Source organism: Diabrotica undecimpunctata, chromosome 3 (assembly GCF_040954645.1).
Source record: "Diabrotica undecimpunctata isolate CICGRU chromosome 3, icDiaUnde3, whole genome shotgun sequence".
Taxonomy (NCBI): Eukaryota; Metazoa; Arthropoda; class Insecta; order Coleoptera; family Chrysomelidae; genus Diabrotica; species Diabrotica undecimpunctata.
In genome coordinates this window covers 58,013,892-58,040,491 of record NC_092805.1, presented here as the reverse complement: position 1 = coordinate 58,040,491, position 26,600 = coordinate 58,013,892, and the positions used below count along the sequence as shown (strand labels likewise).

General features: G+C 35.6%; 2 protein-coding genes across 2 annotated transcripts in view; one reads left to right on the top strand and one right to left on the bottom strand.

Annotated features, from left to right (window-relative positions):
• Positions 1 to 26,600, bottom strand: part of Rbp6 (RNA-binding protein 6) — a 1,719,762-nt gene that overhangs the window by 1,606,940 nt on the left and 86,222 nt on the right. The gene's annotated exons all lie outside the window — the stretch shown is intronic.
• Positions 874 to 1,593, top strand: LOC140435813 (uncharacterized). The gene has a single exon (XM_072524530.1). It carries the CDS (start codon positions 874 to 876, stop codon positions 1,591 to 1,593), a length of 720 nt encoding a protein of 239 aa, XP_072380631.1.

Genomic DNA, 26,600 nt, shown 5'->3' with positions numbered 1-26,600 from the left:
AGTGTTACCTATACATAAAGGTAGCAATTTTGGTTATAATTGTGGTTTAATGTTAACGATAATATATACATAAGGTAAAACCGCGTGAGATGTTGCGGCGGGTGAGACCCTCTCTAGACGAACCTTGAAGTGTCATCAACGAAATGTGCCTACAGTACATTAGTCACTAGCAAAGCTGTATGTTGTGCGGATGTGTGGTTTTAGAGTTACTGAATCAGTGTATTCGAAAATTTCATTTTACTATAATACAGTGGCGCACCGAGGGGGGGGGGGAGTTTTGGGGGTTAAACCCCCCCCCCAGGACTCTATTCCGACGCTGTTATTTACACATTTTAAGGACTCAAAATGGAGGTAACATCATAAAAAAAAATTTGGTGACCAACCAAACCCCCCCCCCAGAGGTAAATTCTAGGTGCGCTACTGCTATAATATAAGTATCTAAACATTTTATTGATTTTAACTTAAAGATCTAAAACTAAAGAAATGTTAATAACAGATAGCTGCAAGATTATTATGTATCTAGTACTTGTCCTGTAGAATAGCTTCGTTAAGTTACGACAATAATAACCAATTTTGAAACACAAAAATAGCGTGCGGAATCTCTCCCATTGTTGTGGGGAGAGATGCCGCTGAAAGAGATGAAATGCTGCATATATTTTTTGAATGTTTTTGGTTAATACCAAACTATAATTATTTTAAAAAGCAGCAGCAGCTAAAAATAATTAAATTAATTTATTACACAGTTTTAAATACCATTAATATATATATATATATATATATATATATATATATATATATATATATATATATATATATATATATATATATATATATATATATATATATATATATTTATATATATATTTGCAGAAAATGCCAACTAATAATAAAAGAGTATCAAATAGAGGTTCGTGGGCCCAAACTAATTTGGATGCTGCCATAAATCTTATACAGAACCAAAATGTCAGTATCCGATCAGCTGCAAAGTCGACCGGTGTTTCCGAAAAAACCTTAAGAAACAAAATACCAAAAAACAATTTTTTAAAGCAAGCAATGGGTCCTGCACCATTGCTTGGTTATGACGCTGAGCGAAAATTGGTCCAACACAATAATGCATTACAAATTCGTGGATTTGCGCCTACAAGAAGAGCTGTAAGGAAAATAGCCTTTAACCTTGCTGAGGCGATGGGTATAAAGCACAACTTTAATAAAGCAAAAAGAATTGCTGGTGCAGATTGGTTTAAGTCGTTTATGAGAAGGAATGGTACTCTTTCGGTTCGCAAAGCTCAAGGATTATCCAATGCTCGAGCAGAAGGCATGAACAAGAAGGAATGCAAGGAATACTTCGAGCTCTTACATGAAACGTTAACTGAACACCACCTCATCAACAAACCTGGTAGCATCTGGAACGTAGACGAATCAGGCCTACAACTAAATAATGAAATTGGCATTGTTGTGGCTAAAAAAGGCAGCGATGTACATGTCAGACAATCAACGGAAAGAGGAGAGACGGTAACAGTGGTAGCTTGCGCGAATGCTGAAGGTGCCTTCTTACCTCCTTTCTTTATTTTTAAAGGTGTCAAAAAACAATAAATTTGGCAAGAATTAATGCCCACAGGAGCGGCTATCGAAATGAGAAAGGAATCAGCCTACATTGATGAAAATATATTCATGAAGTGGTTTCGAGATCACTTTTTACCACGAAAACCACCGGGAAAGTGTTTGTTACTTTTAGATGGTCATGGCTCACATACGAACTTTCCCGATATTTTGACATGTGCTTCCAATAATGATGTTGTACTTCTATGTCTACCAAGCCACACCACGCAATATTTACAACCACTCGACAGGTCCTTTTTTAAGCCCTTAAAGGCCCACTACAGACACGCAGCAAGCGAGTGGGGAAACGCTAATCCTAGAAAGAAATTGGAGAGGCGTCATTTCGGAGAACTGCTTGCTCAAGCTTGGTCAAAATCTGCAACTGTGCAGACAGGTATTTCATGATTCAGGGCATGTAGAGTCTACCCTTTTAAACCTTCAGCTATTCCCGAAGACGCATTTCTCGCAAGGACAGACTATGATTCCGCACCATCTGACCAAGAATCAAAAGATAAAGACGAAATTCCTGTCCCATCAACCAGTTCTGATCCTTCTCCTGTCACTGATCCTTCCACTGTCACTGAGTCTTCCGCTGTCACTGATGCAACACTTGAAGAAGCATTTGCAAACCAAGACGTAGCCACTGAGAATTTTTTAATGGGTAAAGAAGATTTGACCACACCATCGACCTCTAAAGAAGTCACTACAATCATCGTCACGCCCATAAAAGATAACTTGCCGTGTTTGCAGGGGAAGTCAACTTCGACAAAACTCCTTCTCGAGGTTTCCCCAATTCCCACACCTATTTCAAGGAAGCCATCTTCAAGAAAACAGTCAGCTCAGGTGTTAACCTCGATAGAAGTAATAGCTGACAAAACCAAAAAACGCTTGGCTCTTGTTGAGAGAAAAAAAAGATAAAGAAATGAAATTAACTAAAGGGAAGAAAACTGAAAATAGTAATAAAAAAAAAGAATGCAAATGTAAGAGGCTCTGAAAAGAAAAAAAAATATGCTCGAAAAGAAGACAGTTCTTCATCTGAGTCTGACTTTGTTTTAAGTTTAAGTGAGGACCAGTCGGTGCACGACAGTAATGTTTGTGTAGAGTGTTATGAAAATTATAACACAATAACATCTAACGCAGATTGGCTTGAGTGCATCAAGTGTGCTAGATGGATGCATGAAACAAATTAAAACTAATGTGTTTTATTTTTATAAAAATTTACTTGTAGACTGTTTTTTTATGTTAATTTCCATAAGCCATCTCTCCCTACCCTTGTGCGGCATCTTACCCACCCAGGTGGGTAGGATGGCCAAAGTAAGTTTCGTTAGTTTTCCGATAATACACAAAAAACCCTTTTACACAACATTAATTAATATGGGATATACGTTGAAGTAATGATCAACGAATAACCTGGACATTGGAATTTTTTTTTAGGTTAAACCTATGTTCATTTTTTTAATGTGAGAAGAAAGGTGCGGCATCTCACCCGGTTTTACCTTACTTTTAATACATGCATAATTTTATTATTAGTTATTACTAGAAATGTGCTTTATTTGCTAAAAGATATCATAAAAAGATACTATGATGCTTATGCCGAAGCGTCATTACGTTGTTCAGCTATTAAAAAAAAAATAAAAATGTCTTCCCTATTCTTACACCATAGTGCAAAGTTTGAAGGAAACAGATTATACTCATAAAAGAGTAGAAGTTGTAACAATTAAATTTCAAGAAGATAAAGAATGTTTGAAGAATATTATAGGGTGTGACAAATCCAAATTCACAAAAAAAAAACAGTAATGTTTAATAGACACAATATGCATTACTGGAGTAAAGTAAATCAACATTTAATAATAGTACGTGGTTTTCAGGAGCAATGGAAGTTTTTTTTTGTGCGATCAGAGATATCCGGGTTGTAGCTCTCTACTTTTTATGATGGTAACTTAAACTACTTTTTTACGTGAAAGATATCTCAATATGTTTCTAATAAATTTAGGCAATCTTTATTGTTTATTTTTAAACGAGCCATTTCTACCACTTTGTAAAAGTGCCAATAATCACAAATAATAACAATTATGACATATTCATTAATCGCCTGCTAAAATGAAACAATAAAAATATCTTACCTTTAACATTAAACCACAATTGAAGACATGAGATGATAAAGGTGCCATGTCCACTTTTTCAGATATTGAGTAATTGAAGGAAACGCGTTTTCACTTATATATTTTTTTTAATAAATTTTATAGTCAAATAACTGTCAAAGTTAAACTTGATAATTAAAAGTTCTCCTATTAATTTTTAATAATTGTGTGTATATTAAACAGTATTTAATAGTTATATTACAATTAATTAGTATTCAAAATTCCCATTGATGTAGCCAACGAGTAAACATTACCTTGTGATGTGATAATTCGAATTATTTTGTGTGTTATGGAAAAAGCAATTATTATTGGACTATAATATTATTATATTCAACTGAAGTAAAACTGCAGATACAGGTAACTGTTATATTCCTATTATTTTATCCACAGTGTCCTAATAGGACGACTGTTGCAATACTAAAAATTAAGTGAAGTGTTTTTGGTATCCAGGAACACTCACAAAAATGAACTCAAATCAAAACCTCACAACTCCACAAGTCCTCCCCACAAAATCATATGTCGCTGCTACTTTATCCAAACCTCCACCTCCTACTTTCCCACGTAAGGAGCAAGCCATTTTAATGCACGCTATTCCAAATACTGTTTTATTTGACTATGTTAAAGCTATAGGGGACATTGTTATCCCAAAAAACATTACCTTTGCATCACGTATTCCAAATAACCGCATCTGTATTTATCTTTCCTCGCCTACAGTTGTCGATAACCTTCTAAAAACACATCAAAATATCTCTATCAACTCTACAGTAGTTCCCATCAGAAGACTTATCACCCCAGCTAAACGCCTTCTTATATCTAACGTATCTCCTTCAATTCCACATTCCATAATTGAGAAAGCCCTTAAAGATATTGGATTACAGCTGGTCTCTCCTGTGTCATTTGTGAAATGTGGTGCACTCGGAGAAGGTTATGCACACATAATGAGCTTCCGAAGAGTAACGTATATTATCCCCGATAAAGAGAACTTTTCAATAGATAGAAACTTCGTTATTACATACGAAAACACACCTTATAGAATATTTATTTCTACGGATAAATTGCATTGTTTTTTATGTAAAGAGGTCGGACATACCGCTGACTCATGTACCAATAATCCAACTACTTTTTCTCAAACTGAACTACCCCATCTAGAGCCCTCTACATCTGAAATTACTGATATAATTTCTGACGTAAACACTCCTGTTCAATCAGACCTAACTACTTTAAATTGCACAGAAACCCACACTGAAATAGATACTGAAACTATACACCCATCAATTCCACCCACACAAGGACAAAAAAGAGCTATATCAACAGACAGCAATTCTGATATTCCTTCTCTATTATCTTCAGCAAGTACACCCGAACCATCGTCTAACCAAATGCTTCCTCCGTTATCCACAAACACAAACACTATCTCCAAACCTCACAAGAAAAAAGCAAAAACTACAAAATCAGAGGAACATAATCTAACAGCTAGTTCACTACAATCCGTAGCGGCCATTTATAAAAATAATCCATCTGGTTTAACTTTGACCGAGACTCAGTTTATTGCTTTCCTAGAAAATACACATGGTAATCCTAGTCCACTTAATGAAGCTTTTGTTTTTACGTCAAATATTGAAGGACTATTACAAGACATAACAGTTCTCCATTCAGAAACTAAGGAAAGATCCCTTAAAAATCGACTTACGAGACTTCAAAAGAAAATCAAAAGACAGCTAAACTCAGATGACTCTGATAATATCAGCGTCTCATCTGAACTCCTAACCGATGATGAAACCAAAATCCTTATCTCCCAACAGCCAGAACAACCATCTCAGTTGCCCCTTACCCCTTCAACTCAAGATTCACCTTCAATTTAATCCAATGGAACTGCGATGGGTTCTTTCCCCGTATTGAAAGAATCCAACAACTAGTGACAGAAAAACAACCCGATATCATATGTCTACAAGAAACGAACTCAAAAATATCTAAGCTTCCCACACTAAAAAAGTTCGAAGGATATCATTATATCAGAACTAATTGTGACCGAGCCAGTGGTGGGACATCTATTTTTATTTCAAGTGAAATATATTCATCCCATCTTCTCATCACCACCGAACTCGAGGCTATCGCCGTTACTACTTGGTGTCCTAATAAACTTACGATATGCAGTGTTTACATTCCTCCTAACTACCCCCTTAAAGAAATTGAAATTCTAAATCTTATATATCAGCTCCCCGTTCCATATATTCTAGTAGGTGACTTCAATGCTCATAACTTTATGTGGGGGTCAAACCATACTAATGGCAAAGGTAAAACTATAGAAAACGTTATCAATTGCACAGGCTCCTGTCTACTAAATACAGGCTCTAATACGCATCTGAACTTTTCCTCTGGCACATTTTCGGCGATAGATCTTAGTTTTAGCGACCCAAAAACATATACTTCACTAACTTGGAAAACTTTCGATGATCTATATGACAGCAACCACTTTCCAATATTTGTATCATCTGATATCTCCAACCATGAACAAACTATAACCAGAAACTTCTGGCGGCTAAAAAATGCCGACTGGATAGACTATACTTCACAAACAGATAACACCTTACCTTCTCTATCCCTATCCGACAATATTAACAATAATCTATTATTAATCACAGATTCCATACTTAAAGCTGCAAATTTGCACATAGGCAAAAATAGTATTTCCCATAAAAGAAAGGCAGTACCTTGGTGGAATACATCTTGCCAAACTGCAACAGAACAACAAAAATTAGCTCTTAAAAATTACCGTAAAAACAAAAATCTGGAGAATCTTATTGAACTAAAGAAAACTAGAGCCAAAGCCCGATTTATTATAAAACAAAGTAAAAAATCATCTTGGAGAGAATATGTATCCTCTATTAATTCAAACACCAATCCGGCGGACCTCTGGACAAAGATTAGGCAAATCCAAGGAAACAACACCAACCTCAAAATCTCTAGTATTGCTGTAAATAACACTACAATCACTGACAATCGAGAAATCGGTGAAACCCTAGCAACGCACTTCGACACTAAATTCAAAAGTAAAATAGATGCCTCCTTACGAAAACCATTACCTAACACCCCACCCTGTTCCTCACCCGAAACAATAATGGACATCACACATCTTAATTCTCCCTTTCTTTTTGAAGAACTAGTATCAGTTATTCAAACTTGTAAAAACAATGCCGCTGGTCCTGACGACATTCCTTACATATTAATCAAAAAGCTCTCAAACTGTAGCCTACTCAAAATACTTGAGATGTATAATTTAATCTGGTCATCTAACCAATTTCCCAATCAATGGCAAACCTCTATCGTAATACCTATTAAAAAGCCTAACCTAGAACGTTCCTTGGCCAACTCTTATAGACCTATATCACTAACTTGTACGATGTGCAAAATATTCGAAAAAATGATTAATAAAAGACTCCTATGGTTCATTGAAAAACATAAGATATTTGCTAGTGAACAGTCAGGATTTCGTCAGAACCGTTCAACCCAAGACAACCTTGTAATCCTCCAAACTCATATATCAGAGGCCTTAAACAAAAGACAAGAAGTCGTAGCTGCCATATTTCATATTGAAGGTGCTTTTGACACTATAAGTAGGCAATATATATTAAACAAACTTATCCTTCTTAATATTAATGGTAATATATTTAACTTCATACGAAATTTTCTATCTTCTAGATCGTTCAGAGTCTCTGTCAACGGTATTTTATCTTCTACTTATACTCAAACTGATGGCGTACCTCAGGGATCGGTACTAAGTCCTACACTTTTTAATCTAGCAATAAGTGATTTATGCTCTCACCTCATTTCCCCTATTAAACATATCATGTATGCTGATGACCTAGTAATTTACTGTCATGGACAAAACTCTTCTACCACCTCGAAGCTTATTCAAACTGCTGTTGACACACTTTTAAAAAAAACTAGTGACATGGGGTTATCTTTATCCAATGTAAAATCTAAAATTATAAACTTTAGTAGACGTCCCCCTTCTCCATCTCCACTTATTTTGATCAACAATGTCCCTCTTCCTGTTGTTAAACAATGCAAAATTCTCGGATTAACGTTTGACTCACGACTAACTTGGAAGCAACATATATTTGCAATAAAAAGAGAAACGAGCATAAGACTAAACATAATAAAAACTCTATCACATCATTATTGGGGATCTGACGAAAACTCACTTCTTAAAATATACAGATCACTAATACGCTCCAAACTAGATTATGGTTGTCACATATATATATATCCGCCTCCAAAACATATATTAACCTTCTAAACTCAATTCACAACACAGCCCTTCGTCTTTGTATTGGCGCTTTTCGATCTAGTCCTGTAGATTATCTTTATTGCGAAGCTAACGAACCTCCTCTTTGTATAAGACGAAAACAACTGCTACTCTCTTATGCAGCATCGGTATCAGCTAACCCCTCTAATCCAGTGCATCCCTTATTTGTAATGTCCACGTATAATTTATACAATACCAATTTCTTACCACCAATAAAACCTATTCCACTAATTTTAGCACAGACACTTAATGATATCTCTCTTACACATACCCTTCCTCTTTATCTCCCTCCATCTCCTCCTTGGATCATGTCCACGCCCAAATTTAACACCTCGCTCACCAACTTCGATAAAAATAAACATCCGAAAGAGATCATTATAAATGCATTTAAAGACATTATAGATACAAATAAATACGACCTAATATTATACACGGATGCCTCAAAAAATGACACAGGAGTAGGCTGCTCTGTTACAACCTCTCATTCACTAATTAAGTCATCACTTATACCAGCCATCAGTAGCGTTCATACTGGCGAATTATTTAGTATATTGCAAGCTTTTAACCATATATCTCCACCTAATAAGCAGGTTGCCATATGCACAGATTCTTTAGCATCAATCTATTCTATCAAAAATATATTTACTGATCATCCAATCGTCCAAAAGATCCTAGACTCTTACCAAATTATCTTGTCCCAAAACATAACAGTTACCATAATCTGGCTGCCATCACATATTGGTATAGAAGGCAATGAAACTGCAGATCACTATGCTAAACTTGCTACAGCATCACCTGAAATCACCGATAAAATTCAAATTTGTAAGGACCTAAAATCATATATTAAAAGAAGAACCAGACTCCTTTGGCAGCAGCATTGGAACTCTAACCGTTCGATCTTGCACGAAATACAACCGTCAATAACCAGTCAGCCTACATTTGACTATTCAGCCCTCTCAAGACGAGATCTCATTGTGATAAGACGACTTCGGATAGGACATTCAAAACTCACACACGGCTACCTAATGTCCTCTAGCATCCGTCCCTCCTGTCAAATCTGCCAATCATATTTGACAATCAAACATATTCTCACTGAATGCCATCAACATTTGGCCAGAAGATTACAATACAAACTCAAAAGTGAAGTAGGAGGTATCCTAAACAACCCTGACCAAATAAAAGCTGTGCTACAATTCCTTAGAGATGAACACTTATATCAAAAAATATAATTAGATTTTAATTTAGACATTGTATAACATATTATTATTATTCCGTATTATTGTAACATATTCTTAATGTAACACTTAATGTTTGTGTAATGAAAATTCATGTTATAGTACCTGTGTAAGTGGCCATAGTAGCCGAGCACGTTAAAGTTGAAATAAAAAAAAAAAAAAAAAAAAAATAAATTTTATAAAAATTACCAATATCTTATTAGATTAGAATCGTTTTGTACTTTTTTATATAATATTTTTTGTTTTTCTAGAATTTAAACTTTTTTTAGTAATTTTAACTTTAATGGACATAGCACCTTAATCAACCAACATTTTATGCAGATATTGGTATAAACTTGAGTAGAGAAAGGTGTTATGTCACCTATGTTGTATTTAAATTTTAAAAAAATAATAAAAAAAACTATTAAGTAATCTGGAAATTAAATTTTATTCGCAGATTAACAAAAGCAAAGTAAGATACATTAAAAATTTATAAACAAAGACACAGAAACATTTAAATTTAACATGAATTACGTTTTTTCTTAGAGTTTTTCAAACATTCTTCTAAAACAATATCATAATACCATTTATACTCTGCTGGAATAAACGTAAGTTGATCTTGTAGATTTGAAATTTTTTCAGAAGTCAAACCACCGCATTTAGGTAACTTTTGTAAAACAACTTGATTACTTTGTACTATCAGTTCTCTTTTTTTTTGTAAGTCAACTTCCATAAATGGGGTAAACGGATCTAAACTAGTTTTGTAAAAGTATTTTCCAAAACAACTTACTCTTAGCCACTTCACTTTATCTCGAAAATTTATTTTTTGGTCAAGACTATTAGTGAGTCTTTTGTTTAAATGAAGTTTTGCAGGTAGAGTTTCAAAGCAATAAAAAAAATGTTCCATGTTAAGGCATACACTTTGTTTGGTACTCGCAGATCTAATAATTTCCCGATATTGGTCTGGTATATAAATATTCATGTTTTCTAAGAACCTTTTCTATTCTTCCAAAGTCTCTGTCAGAGTCAAGGTAACTGTGACTAACTTCGGGAAATTTATGGTCAATGATCTTAAATATTTTATTTAATATTAGGTATTGAAAAAGGTTAATAATGGAGAAGTTATTGTTTTATCCCTCACATTGATCTGACCAAATTATTAAATGATCAATTTGGAGATTTTCTTCTTTAAGAAGCAGACAAAATCGTAGCAAACAACTTGCTATTTCATTACTTCCTTTATTGGCAATATCCTCAGTCCATGTAAAAAAATAGGACTTATGACCAGAACTGGTTAAACAGTGGACTCCAAAGTTGTATAGCCACATTTGTATTAAGTAAAAAGATTTTGACGTTGATAGCTTTGGCAAAGACATCGTTTGTTGAAGATCCATTGTTATGTAACATTTTTCTTTGGAAATTTTTACTGCTTCGCGGTCAACTTTCTGCTGCGCAAAAGCAAGTTGAAAATTATTCGAGTGCTCTAAAGAGTTCTCTCCAGCATCGCATAAACTGCAAGTATCACTTTTTGGTACACCAAAAGATAAGTTAAACCTTCTTTCAAATATATGTCTGTAAAAAGAGGCCTTTACGAAATATTTAGTTTCGACCTTTTTTGTTTGACAATCCTCTATATACAGTTGATGAAGTCGGTTAATATTTAGTAAAGGGGAAAGGTATTTTTTATGTGGGTTTTTAGTCCTAGAATAATGTGATTCCTCTAAAGGAAACTGCTTGATATGATTTTCAATGCAGTTTATTACTTCATCGGATATTTTTTTTTTGGATTTTTGTGATGCCCTTGCTTATGTGGTGAGGGCATTACCTGGCCAGATTTTGAGTCATTTTAAGCTTTAAAGACTTTTTTATCCTTAAATATGGATATAGCACCTTTATCTAATAAAAAAGGGTAATTAGTCATAGGACATAGTACGTTTATCAATTAAAATAATCCTTATTATTAACAATTTAAGAATCTTGAGTTATTCAGGGGTTGTATTACGACTTTAGGTAACCAAATATACAAATAAGTCATTTTTTGAAAAAAAAAAATGGACATAGCACCTTTATCAACTCATGTCTTCAATTATCTCCAAAAATAATAACTTCAGGTATAGGGAACCGCAATAATATTTAAAAAATAATTTTATTTCATTTTTTAACACCATGTATTTAGAAATTCGATTTTGACTAAATTCCTAAAAGAACGTTACTTACTCTTTGACTGCAAAGGTTTGTAAGAAATTATGACTGTAAACGGATGAGATATTAACTTTGAAAAGTTTGTCTCTATCGGGCCAAACTAAAAAATATAAAGTTTAAAAATATGAAGTTTTGACTTACGGTACCTTCAAAATTTATCTAGAGTTTTACGCGGAATCTAAAAATGCAATAAAACTGCAGTTATTTAATTTAAAATAAAAAAGTTTCTCTTTACTTCAAAAGTACAAAAGTGGCATGTCTGTCAAAATATTTTCTTCATATTTTCTTCGATAGTTCTTCATAACTTGTAGTCAGCATAAACCAATATTTATAAATATCATAATAGTAGTTTTCAAAATATAGATAGTGTAAGCTTGTCGTGAAACACCCTGTATATAACAATAAAATTCATCAATGGATTTAAAAACCAGACAGTGGAAACAAAATAAAGAAGTTGCAGCCATTCTAAAAAAAAAACAATTTTCATCACAAGTGTTTCTGTAAAATATAAAATGTGGCAGACTTTGGATGCTCATGAAATGAATAAACTATTAATATTCTGTTAGTGAAAGGAATAATGAGATACGTTTTGTAGTAAAAAAAATTAAGCGTATTCGTATTTCTATTTGACAGAAGTCTTATATAAATTTCAAATCACATACTCCATATTTTTCTTCAAGAGGTAACGGCACAAAAAATAAAAAAAAACGGGTGTGGCAGTCCAGTGGGACTGCCGGTAGAAGTTATACTTCTATACATGCTTTCGCCGTTACAAATTTATATGGGAGTCAATCTGCACAATCATTACATATTTAATGCTATAGGTAAGAGAGAGCAGAAAGAGAAAAATAATTAGGTATATAGGTATATGGTGCATCGTTTGCTGTATATAAACATTTGACCTGTAATAGGAGCATATTAAATGAAGGATTGTATCAATATTTTAATGAAAATATATATTTTTATTTTCATATATGTATAAAAGGAGTTGAATGCAAAAAAAATTTTTTACACATACTCTGCAGTAAAATTCATTGTTTATTTTGTTATTAATATAAAAATTACAATACAATACACTGCAACATAATTCAATATAATAATACAATACAAATTAAAATGCAATATTCATAAGTATTTAAAACTGCCAATATACTGTTGTGAATTTATTAAAAGGTTCAATATTTATAACACTTACGGATTTAATTTATTTCTTTATTTATATTAACTTATCTGACAATAATTTATTGTATCCGTACGTAACAAATTCGCGAGCGCGGGTCTTGAGAATTAACTGTCCCTTCCAAATAAAGTTCCGTTATTATATACCAGTGCCGTTATCTCGAAAAATCTAAAACCTTCGATGGCCAAACGGTAAAGGCAAACTGGATTTCCCTCGCATCGGTTCTGGAAGGTCGCTCAGGTAAATCGAGGCCTCTCGTAAACTGTAACATTGCCCCCCTCTCAAAAGATGGTTCCTCCTGGAACCTTGTCGGGACTAGAACTGGAACGGTATGCTGGTATCGGCAACTGGACCCTCTTTTACAACTTCCAGTTGTATAAAAATGACAAGGGACGGTTTTCTCTCCGCACCAGTAACTATGCGGATTGCAACAGACTAACACCTGGACTTCGGTGTCTTTAAAGATCTCCTCCACCATATTTCGGATAACCCTCCAATCTAATTGGCGGCACTCCAACTTTGACATGGCTAACTTTTACACGTCGGACTCTAGTACGTGCTCTCTCAATTGAAGTAAGGCTTCCCATACATCTCGGTAGGTAGGTTGGTCACGGGCAGTGTCTTTTGTTACCAGGTAGAAAAGGTAACGTGATGCATCTTGGAGTTTCAAGGTTTTACCGGGAGCTGGCACCTGGCATTGAAGTTCTGCAACTCGACCAAACTTCCTTCGAAAGACGGATGCCAACCCTGGTGCGTCTTTGATACTGGCCGGGATGGTAAGGGCCAGCGAGTAGTCATCGGGAAGCGCGAGTAGATCTTGCTTTTCTTCAGTGGTAACACCATGTCTTGCTTTACCGGTACCTCCATAGGCACCCATGAATTCCTCAAACGTGAGGTCAGACACGTCTTGGACTTGGTTTACTTCCACTTCTTCATCTACGTCGTGGTCACCTTCGAAAGACGCCAGCCGGTTATGGTGTACTATCATCGGCTTTCCCCTCGGAATAGTAGCGTTACTAAATACCGTATATAAAATCCTATCAAAATCCATAAAAGATAAGCTAGAAAAAGAAGTTGAAAATATAATAGGCGAATACCAATGCGGATTTAGACGAGGGAGAAGCACAACGGACCAAGTATTCATAATCAGAGAATTACAAGCAGAAAGCTATGAACACAACTTACCAACGATAGCGCTATTCATCGACTTCCAGCAAGCATACGATAGAATAAAAAGGAAGGAATTAAAAGAGACCCTTGAGGAACTGGGAGTTAGCAGAAAGTTGCGTAACATGATACATCTTACTTTAGAGAATACAGAAAACAGAGTCAAAGTAAACAATCATGTATCGGACAAATTTATAGTAAACGAAGGATTAAGGCAGGGCGATCCTTTGTCATCATTACTCTTCAATTTATGCCTAGAAAAAATAATGCGAGAAGCGAAAATCAATAGAGAAGGACTCCTATATCATAAAAGACACCAAGTTTTGGCATTTGCGGATGATATAGTGTTGCTGGCAAGAGGAAAAAAAGAGCTACAGGAGATAGTACAGAGAATAGTAAAAGCAGCAAAGAAAATGGGACTTTACATAAATGAAACTAAAACAAAATGTATGCAGTGGACAGATGATCAGTTCAGGGATGGACAAAAGTTTAAAGTAGAAGTAGAAGAAAGATTATCATACGAATTCGAAATGGTAGAAAGATTTACATACCTAGGTACAATAATATCACGCAAACCTAACATTAAAGAAGAAATACAAGCTAGAATAATGGCAGGCAATAGAAGTGTACATGCTCTTAGTGGAATGTTGAAAAGCAAGTTTTTATCAAGAAAGGCAAAAATACAGTTATACAAAACAACTATACAACCAATAGTAACGTACTGCAGTGAGACATGGACAATGACAAAAAATGAACAAAATTTACTGGAGATATGGGAAAGGAAAATCCTGAGGAAGATATATGGAGGAATAATAAGGGATGGTTTATGGATAAGAAGATCAAATGATGAGTTAAAGAAATTATATAATCAACCTAACATAATAGGAGTCATAAAGGCACAGAGACTAAGATGGCGAGGTCACCTAGAAAGGATGCCGAACACGAGGACTTCAAAAAGGGTAATGAACTACACTATAACTTTAAAAAAGAGAAAAGGAAGGCCAAAAAATAGATGGAATCAGGAGGTAGAAAAAGATATGGAAGAAATTGGACTACAAGGCCAGAAAAGAAAAATGAATAACAAGAAGGAATGGAGAAAAATCACATATCGAGCCAGAGAAGATCTCAGTACATAAAGAAAAGCGAAAATGAAGAAAGAACAAACTTTTTAAGCCATGGGCCTCTAAGGCCTTTAGTGCTATTGTATATATATATATATATATATATATATATATATATATATATATATATATATATATATATATATATATATCATCGGCTTTCCCCTCGGAATCTTGCTTATTCGGTAGATGACATCGTTGATCTTCTCCATGATGAGGTATGGACCTTCATAAAACTGCTGCAATTTGGGAGAACAACCTTTTCGCTTCTTGGGATTATACAGCCATACTTTGTCGTTCTTCTTAAAGCAACCCTTTTCGGCTTGTGTATCGTACCGTTTCTTCATTCGGTCGCTAGCGATCTGAAGGTGGGAACGGACTTACTCATGTACATCGTCCATTCTTCTTCGTAATTCGATCACATATTCTTCACCTGCTACATCTTCTCCAGGTCGACATCCAAACTCGAGATCACAAGGTAGTCGCATTTCGCGTCCGAATAGGATTTTGGCTGGTGTCTGGCCTGTTGATTCGTTAACAGCAGATCTGTAGGCCATTGTGAAGAACGGAAGGTATTGGTCGCAGTCTCGCTGATGATCGGACACCATCTTTGTCAAATACTTGCCAACTGTCCTATTCATTCGTTCTACCATACCATCCGATTGCGGATGATACGCGGTAGTTCTTGTTTTCTTCATGCCTAGTCTATCACATATTCCTTGGAATAGATCACTTTCGAAGTTCCTGCCTTGGTCACTATGGATCTCCAAAGGCACTCCAAATCGGCTGATATATTCTTGGATCAACTTATCTGCAACGGTGGCGGCCTTCTGGTCTGGAAGTGCGTAAATCTCGACCCACTTAGTGAAGTAATCCATTACTACCAACATGTACTTGCCCCCATTTTCACTTTCTGGAAATGGCCCTGCAATGTCCAAAGCTATTCTTTCAAACGGGCTTCCAACATTATATTGTCTCATAGGAGCTCTCCTTTTTCGGTGAGGCCCGTTACTCGTAGCACAAATAGTACATTTCTTACACCAGTCTTTTACGTCGTCGGAACTGTTCATCCAATAAAACCGTTCCCGAATTCGCTGAAGGGTTTTCCTTACACCAAAATGCCCTCCCGATGGACTGTCGTGTAACTGACGAAGTACTTCGGCTATTCTGCTCTTTGGGATCACCAACTGTCTTCTCTTCTCTGAACCGTCATCATTTTCCAGGACTCGTTTGAGCAAGCCATCTTCAATGATAAATGAGTCCCACTGGGCCCAATACGTCTTAACTACTGAGCATAGGTTTGATATTTCCTGCCAAGGTGGTCGACGGTTTTCCTCTTTCCATTTTCGGATTTTCTGTATAACTGGATCTCTCCCTTGTTCTTCCCTGATCTTAGTAGGCGTCCAGTCGTTGTTTACAATCGTCGTTCTTAGCACTGCTGCTTCCTTGGATTCCGTTTTGTTGCAGTGGGAACACTCTGCAGAGCATGGCCTTCTGGAAAGAGAATCAGCGTTTCTGTGGCTAACTCCGGCCCGGTGCTCAATCTTAAAATCGTATTCTTGGAGTCGTTCGATCCACCTGGCTATCTGACCCTCTGGATTCTTAAACTGCATCAACCACTTAAGGGCGGCATGGTCAGTTCGGATTAGAAACTTTCTGCCATAGATGTATTGATAGAAGTGCTCTACTGATTTAACTACTGCTAGAAGTTCTCTTCTCGTGACGCAATAATTCCGCTCAGGTTTTGAAAGAACTTTACTAAAATATCCGAGGACTCGTTCCTGTCCTCCTTGAATCTGAGACAGCACTCCTCCAATTCACACATTACTTGCATCCGTATCTAAGATGAACTCTCCTTCCGGCAGTGGATACCCCAAAATTGGTGCTGTTATTAAATGCTTTTTCAACGTTTCAAAGGCATTTTGGCAGTCTATATCCCAGCGGTATTCTCTTGCTTCCTCTGTAAGTCGCGTTAATGGCTTAGCGATATCTGCAAACTTCTTAATAAACCTCTGGTAGTAAGTACATAGTCCAAGAAAACTTCTCACTTGATGTTTGTCAGTTGGTTTTGGCCATTCCTTAATGGAATCGATTTTTCCCTTATCCACGGCCACTCCTTCTTTACTGACTATATGACCCAGATAATTGACTTTACCTTGAAATAGCTGGCACTTCTTGGGGTTTAGCATCAATTGGGCAGCTTTAAGTCGATTAAAAACGTTTTCTAAATTCCTCAAATGATCTTCGAATGTCTCCCCCAAGACGATTATGTCATCTAAATAAACCAGGCATGTTTTCCAAGATAACCCTCTCAACACATTTTCCATAAGCCTCTCAAATGTCGCAGGAGCATTACAAAGTCCAAATGGCATAACGTTGAATTGCCACAATCCAGATCCTGTGGTGAAGGCTGTCTTTTCTTTATCGACTGGGTCCATTTCTACCTGCCAGTATCCAGACTTCAAATCTAAAGTAGAAAATAATTTACTTCCAACCAATGTGTCCAATGTGTCATCGATCCGAGGCAGAGGATAACTATCTTTCTTGGTAACGTTGTTCAGCAAACGGTAATCCACACAGAACCTCGTCGTTCCGTCTTTCTTCTTAACCAGGACCACCGGAGAGACCCATGGGCTCGTAGAAGGTTCTATCACCCCGTCTTTCTTCATTTCCTGAACAATCGTTTCAGCTTCCTCTCTTTTCGCCTGTGGTAATCGTCGAGCTGTTTGACGAATTGGCTTAGCATTACCAGTATCAATTTTATGCTTAACAACGGTAGTTCTTCCCGTCTTTCCTCCTTTCGGTACGAAAATATCACGATACTGCCGAAGAAATTCCCTTAATTTCCTTTTCTCCATCTGATTTAGAGACTGTCCTGCAACTGCAACCATTTGGTCGAATTTGTCGTTGGAATTATCAGATGTTGTCGCCTGACGGATTATGGATGTCACAGGTACACAAGTTCCTACTTTTGTCTCTTTCTTTATGGTCACTGGGTAGTCGTTGACATTGATAAGTCTCACAGGAATTTCCTTAGCCGAAGTCACCAATTCCTTTCCAATTATGATTCCACGGCCAACCTCATCGTCGTGGTTCCAAGGCTCCATCATAACAGGTCTCCCTTCGTCCACAAATCCCTGTAGCCGCGCTACTATGATCGTTTCGCTTCTCGCAGGCACGACTGTATCTTCTGTAATGGCTGCTTGCACAGTGTTGTCATTATGTGGATGGAGAAATACCTCCTCGTTGCCAACTTTGATTACCTTATTCTTAAAATCCAATTGGAATCCATGCATATTCATTACGTCCATTCCTAATATAACATCCTCTTCGATGTCAGCAACTATAACAGTATGGACGAATTTTTCTGCTCCAATTCCCAATTGTACCTGGATTTCTCCATGAATGTTAGCATTTTCACCTGTAGCGGTCCGAAGTCGCAACCTCGTTGGTAACAGTTTCTTTCGGCTGTTTATAACTGTCGGGCGTATAATGGTTCTGGTCGCTCCGGTATCCACCAACAACGTATGCTTTTTACCATTTATGTCTCCATCGACATATACACTATCTTCACGACATTTCAAAGAAGCTATTAGTATGAGAGGGTCTTTGGAAAAGTTCTGGGTCGAAGCTGCCCCCCTAAGGCTGACCCGTTCTAGTTTTCCTGATGGTGAGTTTCTTGATTTGCGTCGTACCTAGGGTGCTTACAGGAGCTTCGCACGTGTCCTATTTCGCCACAATTCCAGCATCTGATGGTCTTCGTTTTCTTATATGTCATGCTTTTCATCATATTAACGAGCTGGTCAAGTTTATCTTCATCTCCTTCCTCTTTTACAGTCCTAACTTTACTGTACCCGCCAGAGGCCTGCGTAGCTGACTCGTATTCGAGAGCGGCGGATAAGACATCAACCAGCGTCTTGTGACGAGCTAATCGTAGTGTTCTCTGCATTTCATGATCACGAAGACCATCAATAAACGTTTGAACGGCCAATTTTTCCATCATGTCTTCGGGAGCTGTTGGATAAGCATATCGTACTAATCTGGCAATATCTACCTCATATTCTTGAAGAGCCTCATCTTTCTTTTGTCTTCGATTTTTAAGCTGCGACTGATATACATGCTCCAAATGTTCGTGGCCATATCGCATATTTAACCTCTTCTTCAGTTGTTCGAAATCATCGGTCTCCTCTACGGCTATGGTCTGAAGCACATCTAAGGCATCTCCTCGAAGAGCGATAGTCAGGTTTACCGCCTTTTCTTTTTCAGACCATCCATTTGCTCTTGCGGCTGATTCGAACTGTTTCATGTAGTTGTTCCATGACGATTTTCCATCGAAAGTTGGGACTTTAACATGAATAGAACCTCCACTTCCTTCAAATTTCGGCCGTGTCTCCAACTTACATTTCGTCTCGTCTTCTTTTATCTCCACTGTAATCGGATTGTTACCTCTCTCTGCTGTCCCTGTTTCCTCCCTCTTCCTTTCCATCTCTTTCCATATCTTTTCTTCGAAGGCCAACATATCGGCAGCAACTTGGTTTTTTAACGAAGACACTCTATCGTCAAGAGCAGATATCTCTGAAGTGACTTTAGAGATGTTAGCAGAAACTTTGCTTTCCAGAGAAGAAATCTCGTTAGAAACTTTGCTTTCTAAAGAAGCGATGTCGCCGGATACTTTGTTCTCCAATGATGCGATGTCGCCGAAAACTTTGGCTACATCACCAGAAACTTTGGCTACATCAGAAGAAACTTTCGAAATATCGTCAGAAACTTTGTTCTCCAATGATGCGATGTCACCAGAAACTTTGGCTACATCACCAGAAACTTTCGAAATCGACGAGAGGACAGCATCATGCTTGTCTTCAAATATATAAGTTTCTGGATCTAGTCCTTCTTCTAGCAAAGCGTTCTTTAGTCGTTGGACTAACTCAGCCTTTTTTCCGGTAGAAGCTAATTCTCTGTCTTCGAGATGTCTTCTTAAATTCGTCACTGTGAGCTCATAAATCGTAGCCATTTTCACAATTTATTTTACGTATTCACTTGTATTATTATTATAAGTCTAATTTATGTTCGATCCCACTTCTGACACCATTTGTTGTGAATTTATTAAAAGGTTCAATATTTATAACACTTACGGATTTAATTTATTTCTTTATTTATATTAACTTATCTGACAATAATTTATTATATCCGTACGTAACAAATTCGCGAGCGCGGGTCTTGAGAATTAACTGTCCCTTCCAAATAAAGTTCCGTTATTATATACCAGTGCCGTTATCTCGAAAAATCTAAAACCTTCGATGGCGAAACGGTAAAGGCAAACTGGATTTCCCTCGCATCGGTTCTGGAAGGTCGCTCTGGTAAATCGAGGCCTCTCGTAAACTGTAACAATACATAACTTACTTTACGAAAATAAAAATAAAAAACCAACAACTCGGATTATGTTGTAAATTTTTATTTTATTTTAAAATTTAGCATTTTTGCGTGTATTATATATATTTAATAACATTAACGTGAGGTTTTTAAATATTTCAAAAATAAAAAAGGAAATTCATATTAGGATTCGAACTAACGTACACCAGCGTATGAACCAAACACGTAAAAGATTTGCCAATTAGACATGATACTAACGGATTTCAAAATTGACAGTTGTCTGTCATACAGTGATTATTTTGAAATACAAAAGTCTAAAATAATTATGAACATTTAATAAATAATACAAAACATATCACATAAATAATAATATTAATATATATTATATTATATAAGTATATAATCTTATATATAATATAATATACTTATAATATTAAATATATATACAAAAGGAACATTTTTATTCTCAAGAGAGGAAGAGAGAGAAAATATATCTTATGTCTCTCTCTTACTCATTATCTTACATATGTAATGGTTTTACAGATTCACTCCCGTGCAAATTTCCAACGCCGACCGTGCGTATAGAAGTATAACTTCAATAAAACAAAATTGTCAAAATAGCAAATTAATACTAGTGCTACAGAAGACATTCTTTATACAATTACTTTAAAATTAGAAATATGGAGCAATTGGAATTTTAAATGTAGTATCTAAAATGTATACACTAAATATTACCATTGTGCAAATATTATTTGATACAAATACATACTAATCATGTAGGTATATCATTAGTATTTTATTGGTTTTCGTCCTTATTTACAATGTAGTTAATAACATATGAGGTCGCTATCAGAATTGGATATGATAGAATTGTATAGTGTTAATGAAGACCAATAATAAGCTTACATTACATGTCCTATGCAGATACTATATATTACAATCCTATCGACCAGATTCAAATTAATCAGTTCCAGGAATAAACAATAAAAACATCGATGATACTGTATGTCATTAAAATGTGCAACTAATCTATGCGAAATATTGGCAAATAAAATTTTTTTATCATAACGAAAAATATGAATTTTTTATTAAAAATTGTATTTTAAAAACGATTTCTTATCTAAAACTAGAAAAATAAGTCAGAATTTGCTTTACAATTTATGGATTATTCCTATCATACTATTTAAAAATATAATCCTCCTTAAAAGCATTTTTAATGGTCTCCTGGTGGTAGAATTATATGTTGACAGTGATGTCAAGAAAAGCCAACTGAGATTCGCAAGCATATTTTCCGTAATCTATTACATAAGCCGCCGCAACTTATAATGCAGAGTAAAATAATAGACCAAAGAACAATAGGACAACATGGAATTTCCTATATGTGCAATATGGTTTGAGCCAGCGTTAGTGAAATTGTTTTGCATGGTTCTGTCTTAGTGAGAATTACAGTATTGATCAGAAATCCCTATCTGGACAGGATAGGATATCTTCTTCTTCTTCATAAACAAACTCTTCTACGAAGGTGAATTGTCATCATCAAAATTCTCACCCGGTAACCGCCTGCTCAGAACTGTTGAATAGAACTGGCAGCGAACTATTCCCTGAAGTTTCTCAACCAAGTTATTTTTGTAAAAATCTAACTAGTTTTATTGTCGATTCATAAAATCTAACCAGATGTTAGCTCTAGTTTTTAGTTTCTCGTAATTGCGATACACATTGCTTAGCTTTTATGTTGGTCTTATAATTAATTATTTTTTTAATTTTTGTGTATGTGGTACATTTAGAGAAATAACCTTTTTTTATAGTTGCTTTCTATCTCCAAGATTTTGACATCTGACAATTAAATGTGTGGCCTGTTGTGTTGGATTGGTGTACTACAGCACAATAGTTTTTCTCTGTTCTGCAATCAATTTTGTGCTGCGTTATTCTTTGTTTTAAAAAGATCGAAATCAGTGCCGTCTTTCCGTCTTATTCTTCGTAGACTATGTCTCGCTCTGACATTTTCTTTATAAAATAAGACACAATAATTTTGGAAGTTATAAAATTGTGAACGTTACGTCTGTGTCTAAGTGATAATTAATTTTGTAGTATGTTCCTGACAAAGTTAAAAATATAAAGTCAAAGAAATATCGAACTGATATAATAATAAATGTAGTTTCAATTTATGCCATTGATCGCAGTCACGCCATTCTATTATAACACGATTGCTTAGTCTTATCATCCTTTGTAAAGTTATCTATCTCTGTGTATTATCAGTTGTCTGTTACAAATCTTCCAGTTAACAATTAAACTAACAATAAGCGGTAATAAATTAAATTCAACAATAATTTACTATACAGCAGTTTAATAAATTACGTAGCAATTAAAAAATAATTTGCTTTGAAACTTCGCAACTTCACCATTCACTTTCTATGTATATTGTGTCATCGCTGCTACAAATCTGTGTTGGTTTTCTTTGTTTCGGTATCGGCAATTGTGAACATTGAGCTGAGAGAGCGTTTATATTATTTTGTCGCTTGCTGAACATTTTGTATTTCCGTGTGCAAAAACCCATTATCGCTGACACTAACGGATAATGAATTTTAAAATAATTGCAGTAATTGTTAGATTTGCGACAAATTATTTTTAAAATAATAACATATATAACACACACATATATATATATATATATATATATATATATATATATATCACAGAATGACGGTATTAGATTTTTGTTTTGATAAAGTGCAGCAACAACCGTTGATACGTATTTCGACCTCCTTAAGTCTCTTCAGAACGGTATAGCCACTGCTCTGAACCAAAACAAAAATCTTTCCCGTCCTAGACAATAGTTATTAAAATAACTATATACAGACGTAACTACGCCATCTAAAAACAAAAAGAGAAATCAAACGATTTCTACTTAGCGAAACCGAATTCAAATCTTAACCACTGTGTTTCCTAAAATTTGCGAAACAAACAGCTGGATGAATTAATCGGCAAGGGAATCTAAAATTGCATTCCACAAGCCGTTCATCCTAGTCAAAATTCGTAGTGAATTCAGTTTCTCGTACTTCCAACGAAGTAAATAACAAAACAGAATGACGGTATTAGATTTTTGTTTTGATAAAGTTCAGCAACAACCGTTGATACGTATTTCGACCTCCTTAAGTCTCTTCAGAACGGTATAGCCACTGCTCTGAACCAAAACAAAAATCTTTCCCGTCCTAGACAATAGTTATTAAAATAACTATATACAGACGTAACTACGCCATCTAAAAACAAAAAGAGAAATCAAACGATTTCTACTTAGCGAAACCGAATTCAAATCTTAACCACTGTGTTTCCTAAAATTTGCGAAACAAACAGCTGGATGAATTAATCGGCAAGGGAATCTAAAATTGCATTCCACAAGCCGTTCATCCTAGTCAAAATTCGTAGTGAATTCAGTTTCTCGTACTTCCAACGAAGTAAATAACAAAACAGAATGACGGTATTAGATTTTTATTTTGATAAAGTGCAGCAACAACAGTTGATACGTATTTCGACCTCCTTAAGTCTCTTCAGAACGGTATAGCCACTGCTCTGAACCAAAACAAAAATCTTTCCCGTCCTAGACAATAGTTATTAAAATAACTATATACAGACGTAACTACGCCATCTAAAAACAAAAAGAGAAATCAAACGATTTCTACTTAGCGAAACCGAATTCAAATCTTAACCACTGTGTTTCCTAAAATTTGCGAAACAAACAGCTGGATGAATTAATCGGCAAGGGAATCTAAAATTGCATTCCACAAGCCGTTCATCCTAGTCAAAATTCGTAGTGAATTCAGTTTCTCGTACTTCCAACGAAGTAAATAACAAAACAGAATGACGGTATTAGATTTTTGTTTTGATAAAGTGCAGCAACAACCGTTGATACGTATTTCGACCTCTTTAAGTCTCTTCAGAACGGTATAGCCACTGCTCTGAAACAAAACAAAAATCTTTCCCGTCCTAGACAATAGTTATTAAAATAACTATATACAGACGTAACTACGCCATCTAAAAACAAAAAGAGAAATCAAACGATTTCTACTTAGCGAAACCGAATTCAAATCTTAACCACTGTGTTTCCTAAAATTTGCGAAACAAACAGCTGGATGAATTAATCGGCAAGGGAATCTAAAATTGCATTCCACAAGCCGTTCATCCTAGTCAAAATTCGTAGTGAATTCAGTTTCTCGTACTTCCAACGAAGTAAATAACAAAACAGAATGACGGTATTAGATTTTTGTTTTGATAAAGTGCAGCAACAACCGTTGATACGTATTTCGACCTCCTTAAGTCTCTTCAGAACGGTATAGCCACTGCTCTGAACCAAAACAAAAATCTTTCCCGTCCTAGACAATAGTTATTAAAATAACTATATACAGACGTAACTACGCCATCTAAAAACAAAAAGAGAAATCAAACGATTTCTACTTAGCGAAACCGAATTCAAATCTTAACCACTGTGTTTCCTAAAATTTGCGAAACAAACAGCTGGATGAATTAATCGGCAAGGGAATCTAAAATTGCATTCCACAAGCCGTTCATCCTAGTCAAAATTCGTAGTGAATTCAGTTTCTCGTACTTCCAACGAAGTAAATAACAAAACAGAATGACGGTATTAGATTTTTGTTTTGATAAAGTGCAGCAACAACCGTTGATACGTATTTCGACCTCCTTAAGTCTCTTCAGAACGGTATAGCCACTGCTCTGAACCAAAACAAAAATCTTTCCCGTCCTAGACAATAGTTATTAAAATAACTATATACAGACGTAACTACGCCATCTAAAAACAAAAAGAGAAATCAAACGATTTCTACTTAGCGAAACCGAATTCAAATCTTAACCACTGTGTTTCCTAAAATTTGCGAAACAAACAGCTGGATGAATTAATCGGCAAGGGAATCTAAAATTGCATTCCACAAGCCGTTCATCCTAGTCAAAATTCGTAGTGAATTCAGTTTCTCGTACTTCCAACGAAGTAAATAACAAAACAGAATGACGGTATTAGATTTTTGTTTTGATAAAGTGCAGCAACAACCGTTGATACGTATTTCGACCTCCTTAAGTCTCTTCAGAACGGTATAGCCACTGCTCTGAACCAAAACAAAAATCTTTCCCGTCCTAGACAATAGATATTAAAATAACTATATACAGACGTAACTACGCCATCTAAAAACAAAAAGAGAAATCAAACGATTTCTACTTAGCGAAACCGAATTCAAATCTTAACCACTGTGTTTCCTAAAATTTGCGAAACAAACAGCTGGATGAATTAATCGGCAAGGGAATCTAAAATTGCATTCCACAAGCCGTTCATCCTAGTCAAAATTCGTAGTGAATTCAGTTTCTCGTACTTCCAACGAAGTAAATAACAAAACAGAATGACGGTATTAGATTTTTGTTTTGATAAAGTGCAGCAACAACCGTTGATACGTATTTCGACCTCCTTAAGTCTCTTCAGAACGGTATAGCCACTGCTCTGAACCAAAACAAAAATCTTTCCCGTCCTAGACAATAGTTATTAAAATAACTATATACAGACGTAACTACGCCATCTAAAAACAAAAAGAGAAATCAAACGATTTCTACTTAGCGAAACCGAATTCAAATCTTAACCACTGTGTTTCCTAAAATTTGCGAAACAAACAGCTGGATGAATTAATCGGCAAGGGAATCTAAAATTGCATTCCACAAGCCGTTCATCCTAGTCAAAATTCGTAGTGAATTCAGTTTCTCGTACTTCCAACGAAGTAAATAACAAAACAGAATGACGGTATTAGATTTTTGTTTTGATAAAGTGCAGCAACAACCGTTGATACGTATTTCGACCTCCTTAAGTCTCTTCAGAACGGTATAGCCACTGCTCTGAACCAAAACAAAAATCTTTCCCGTCCTAGACAATAGTTATTAAAATAACTATATACAGACGTAACTACGCCATCTAAAAACAAAAAGAGAAATCAAACGATTTCTACTTAGCGAAACCGAATTCAAATCTTAACCACTGTGTTTCCTAAAATTTGCGAAACAAACAGCTGGATGAATTAATCGGCAAGGGAATCTAAAATTGCATTCCACAAGCCGTTCATCCTAGTCAAAATTCGTAGTGAATTCAGTTTCTCGTACTTCCAACGAAGTAAATAACAAAACAGAATGACGGTATTAGATTTTTGTTTTGATAAAGTGCAGCAACAACCGTTGATACGTATTTCGACCTCCTTAAGTCTCTTCAGAACGGTATAGCCACTGCTCTGAACCAAAACAAAAATCTTTCCCGTC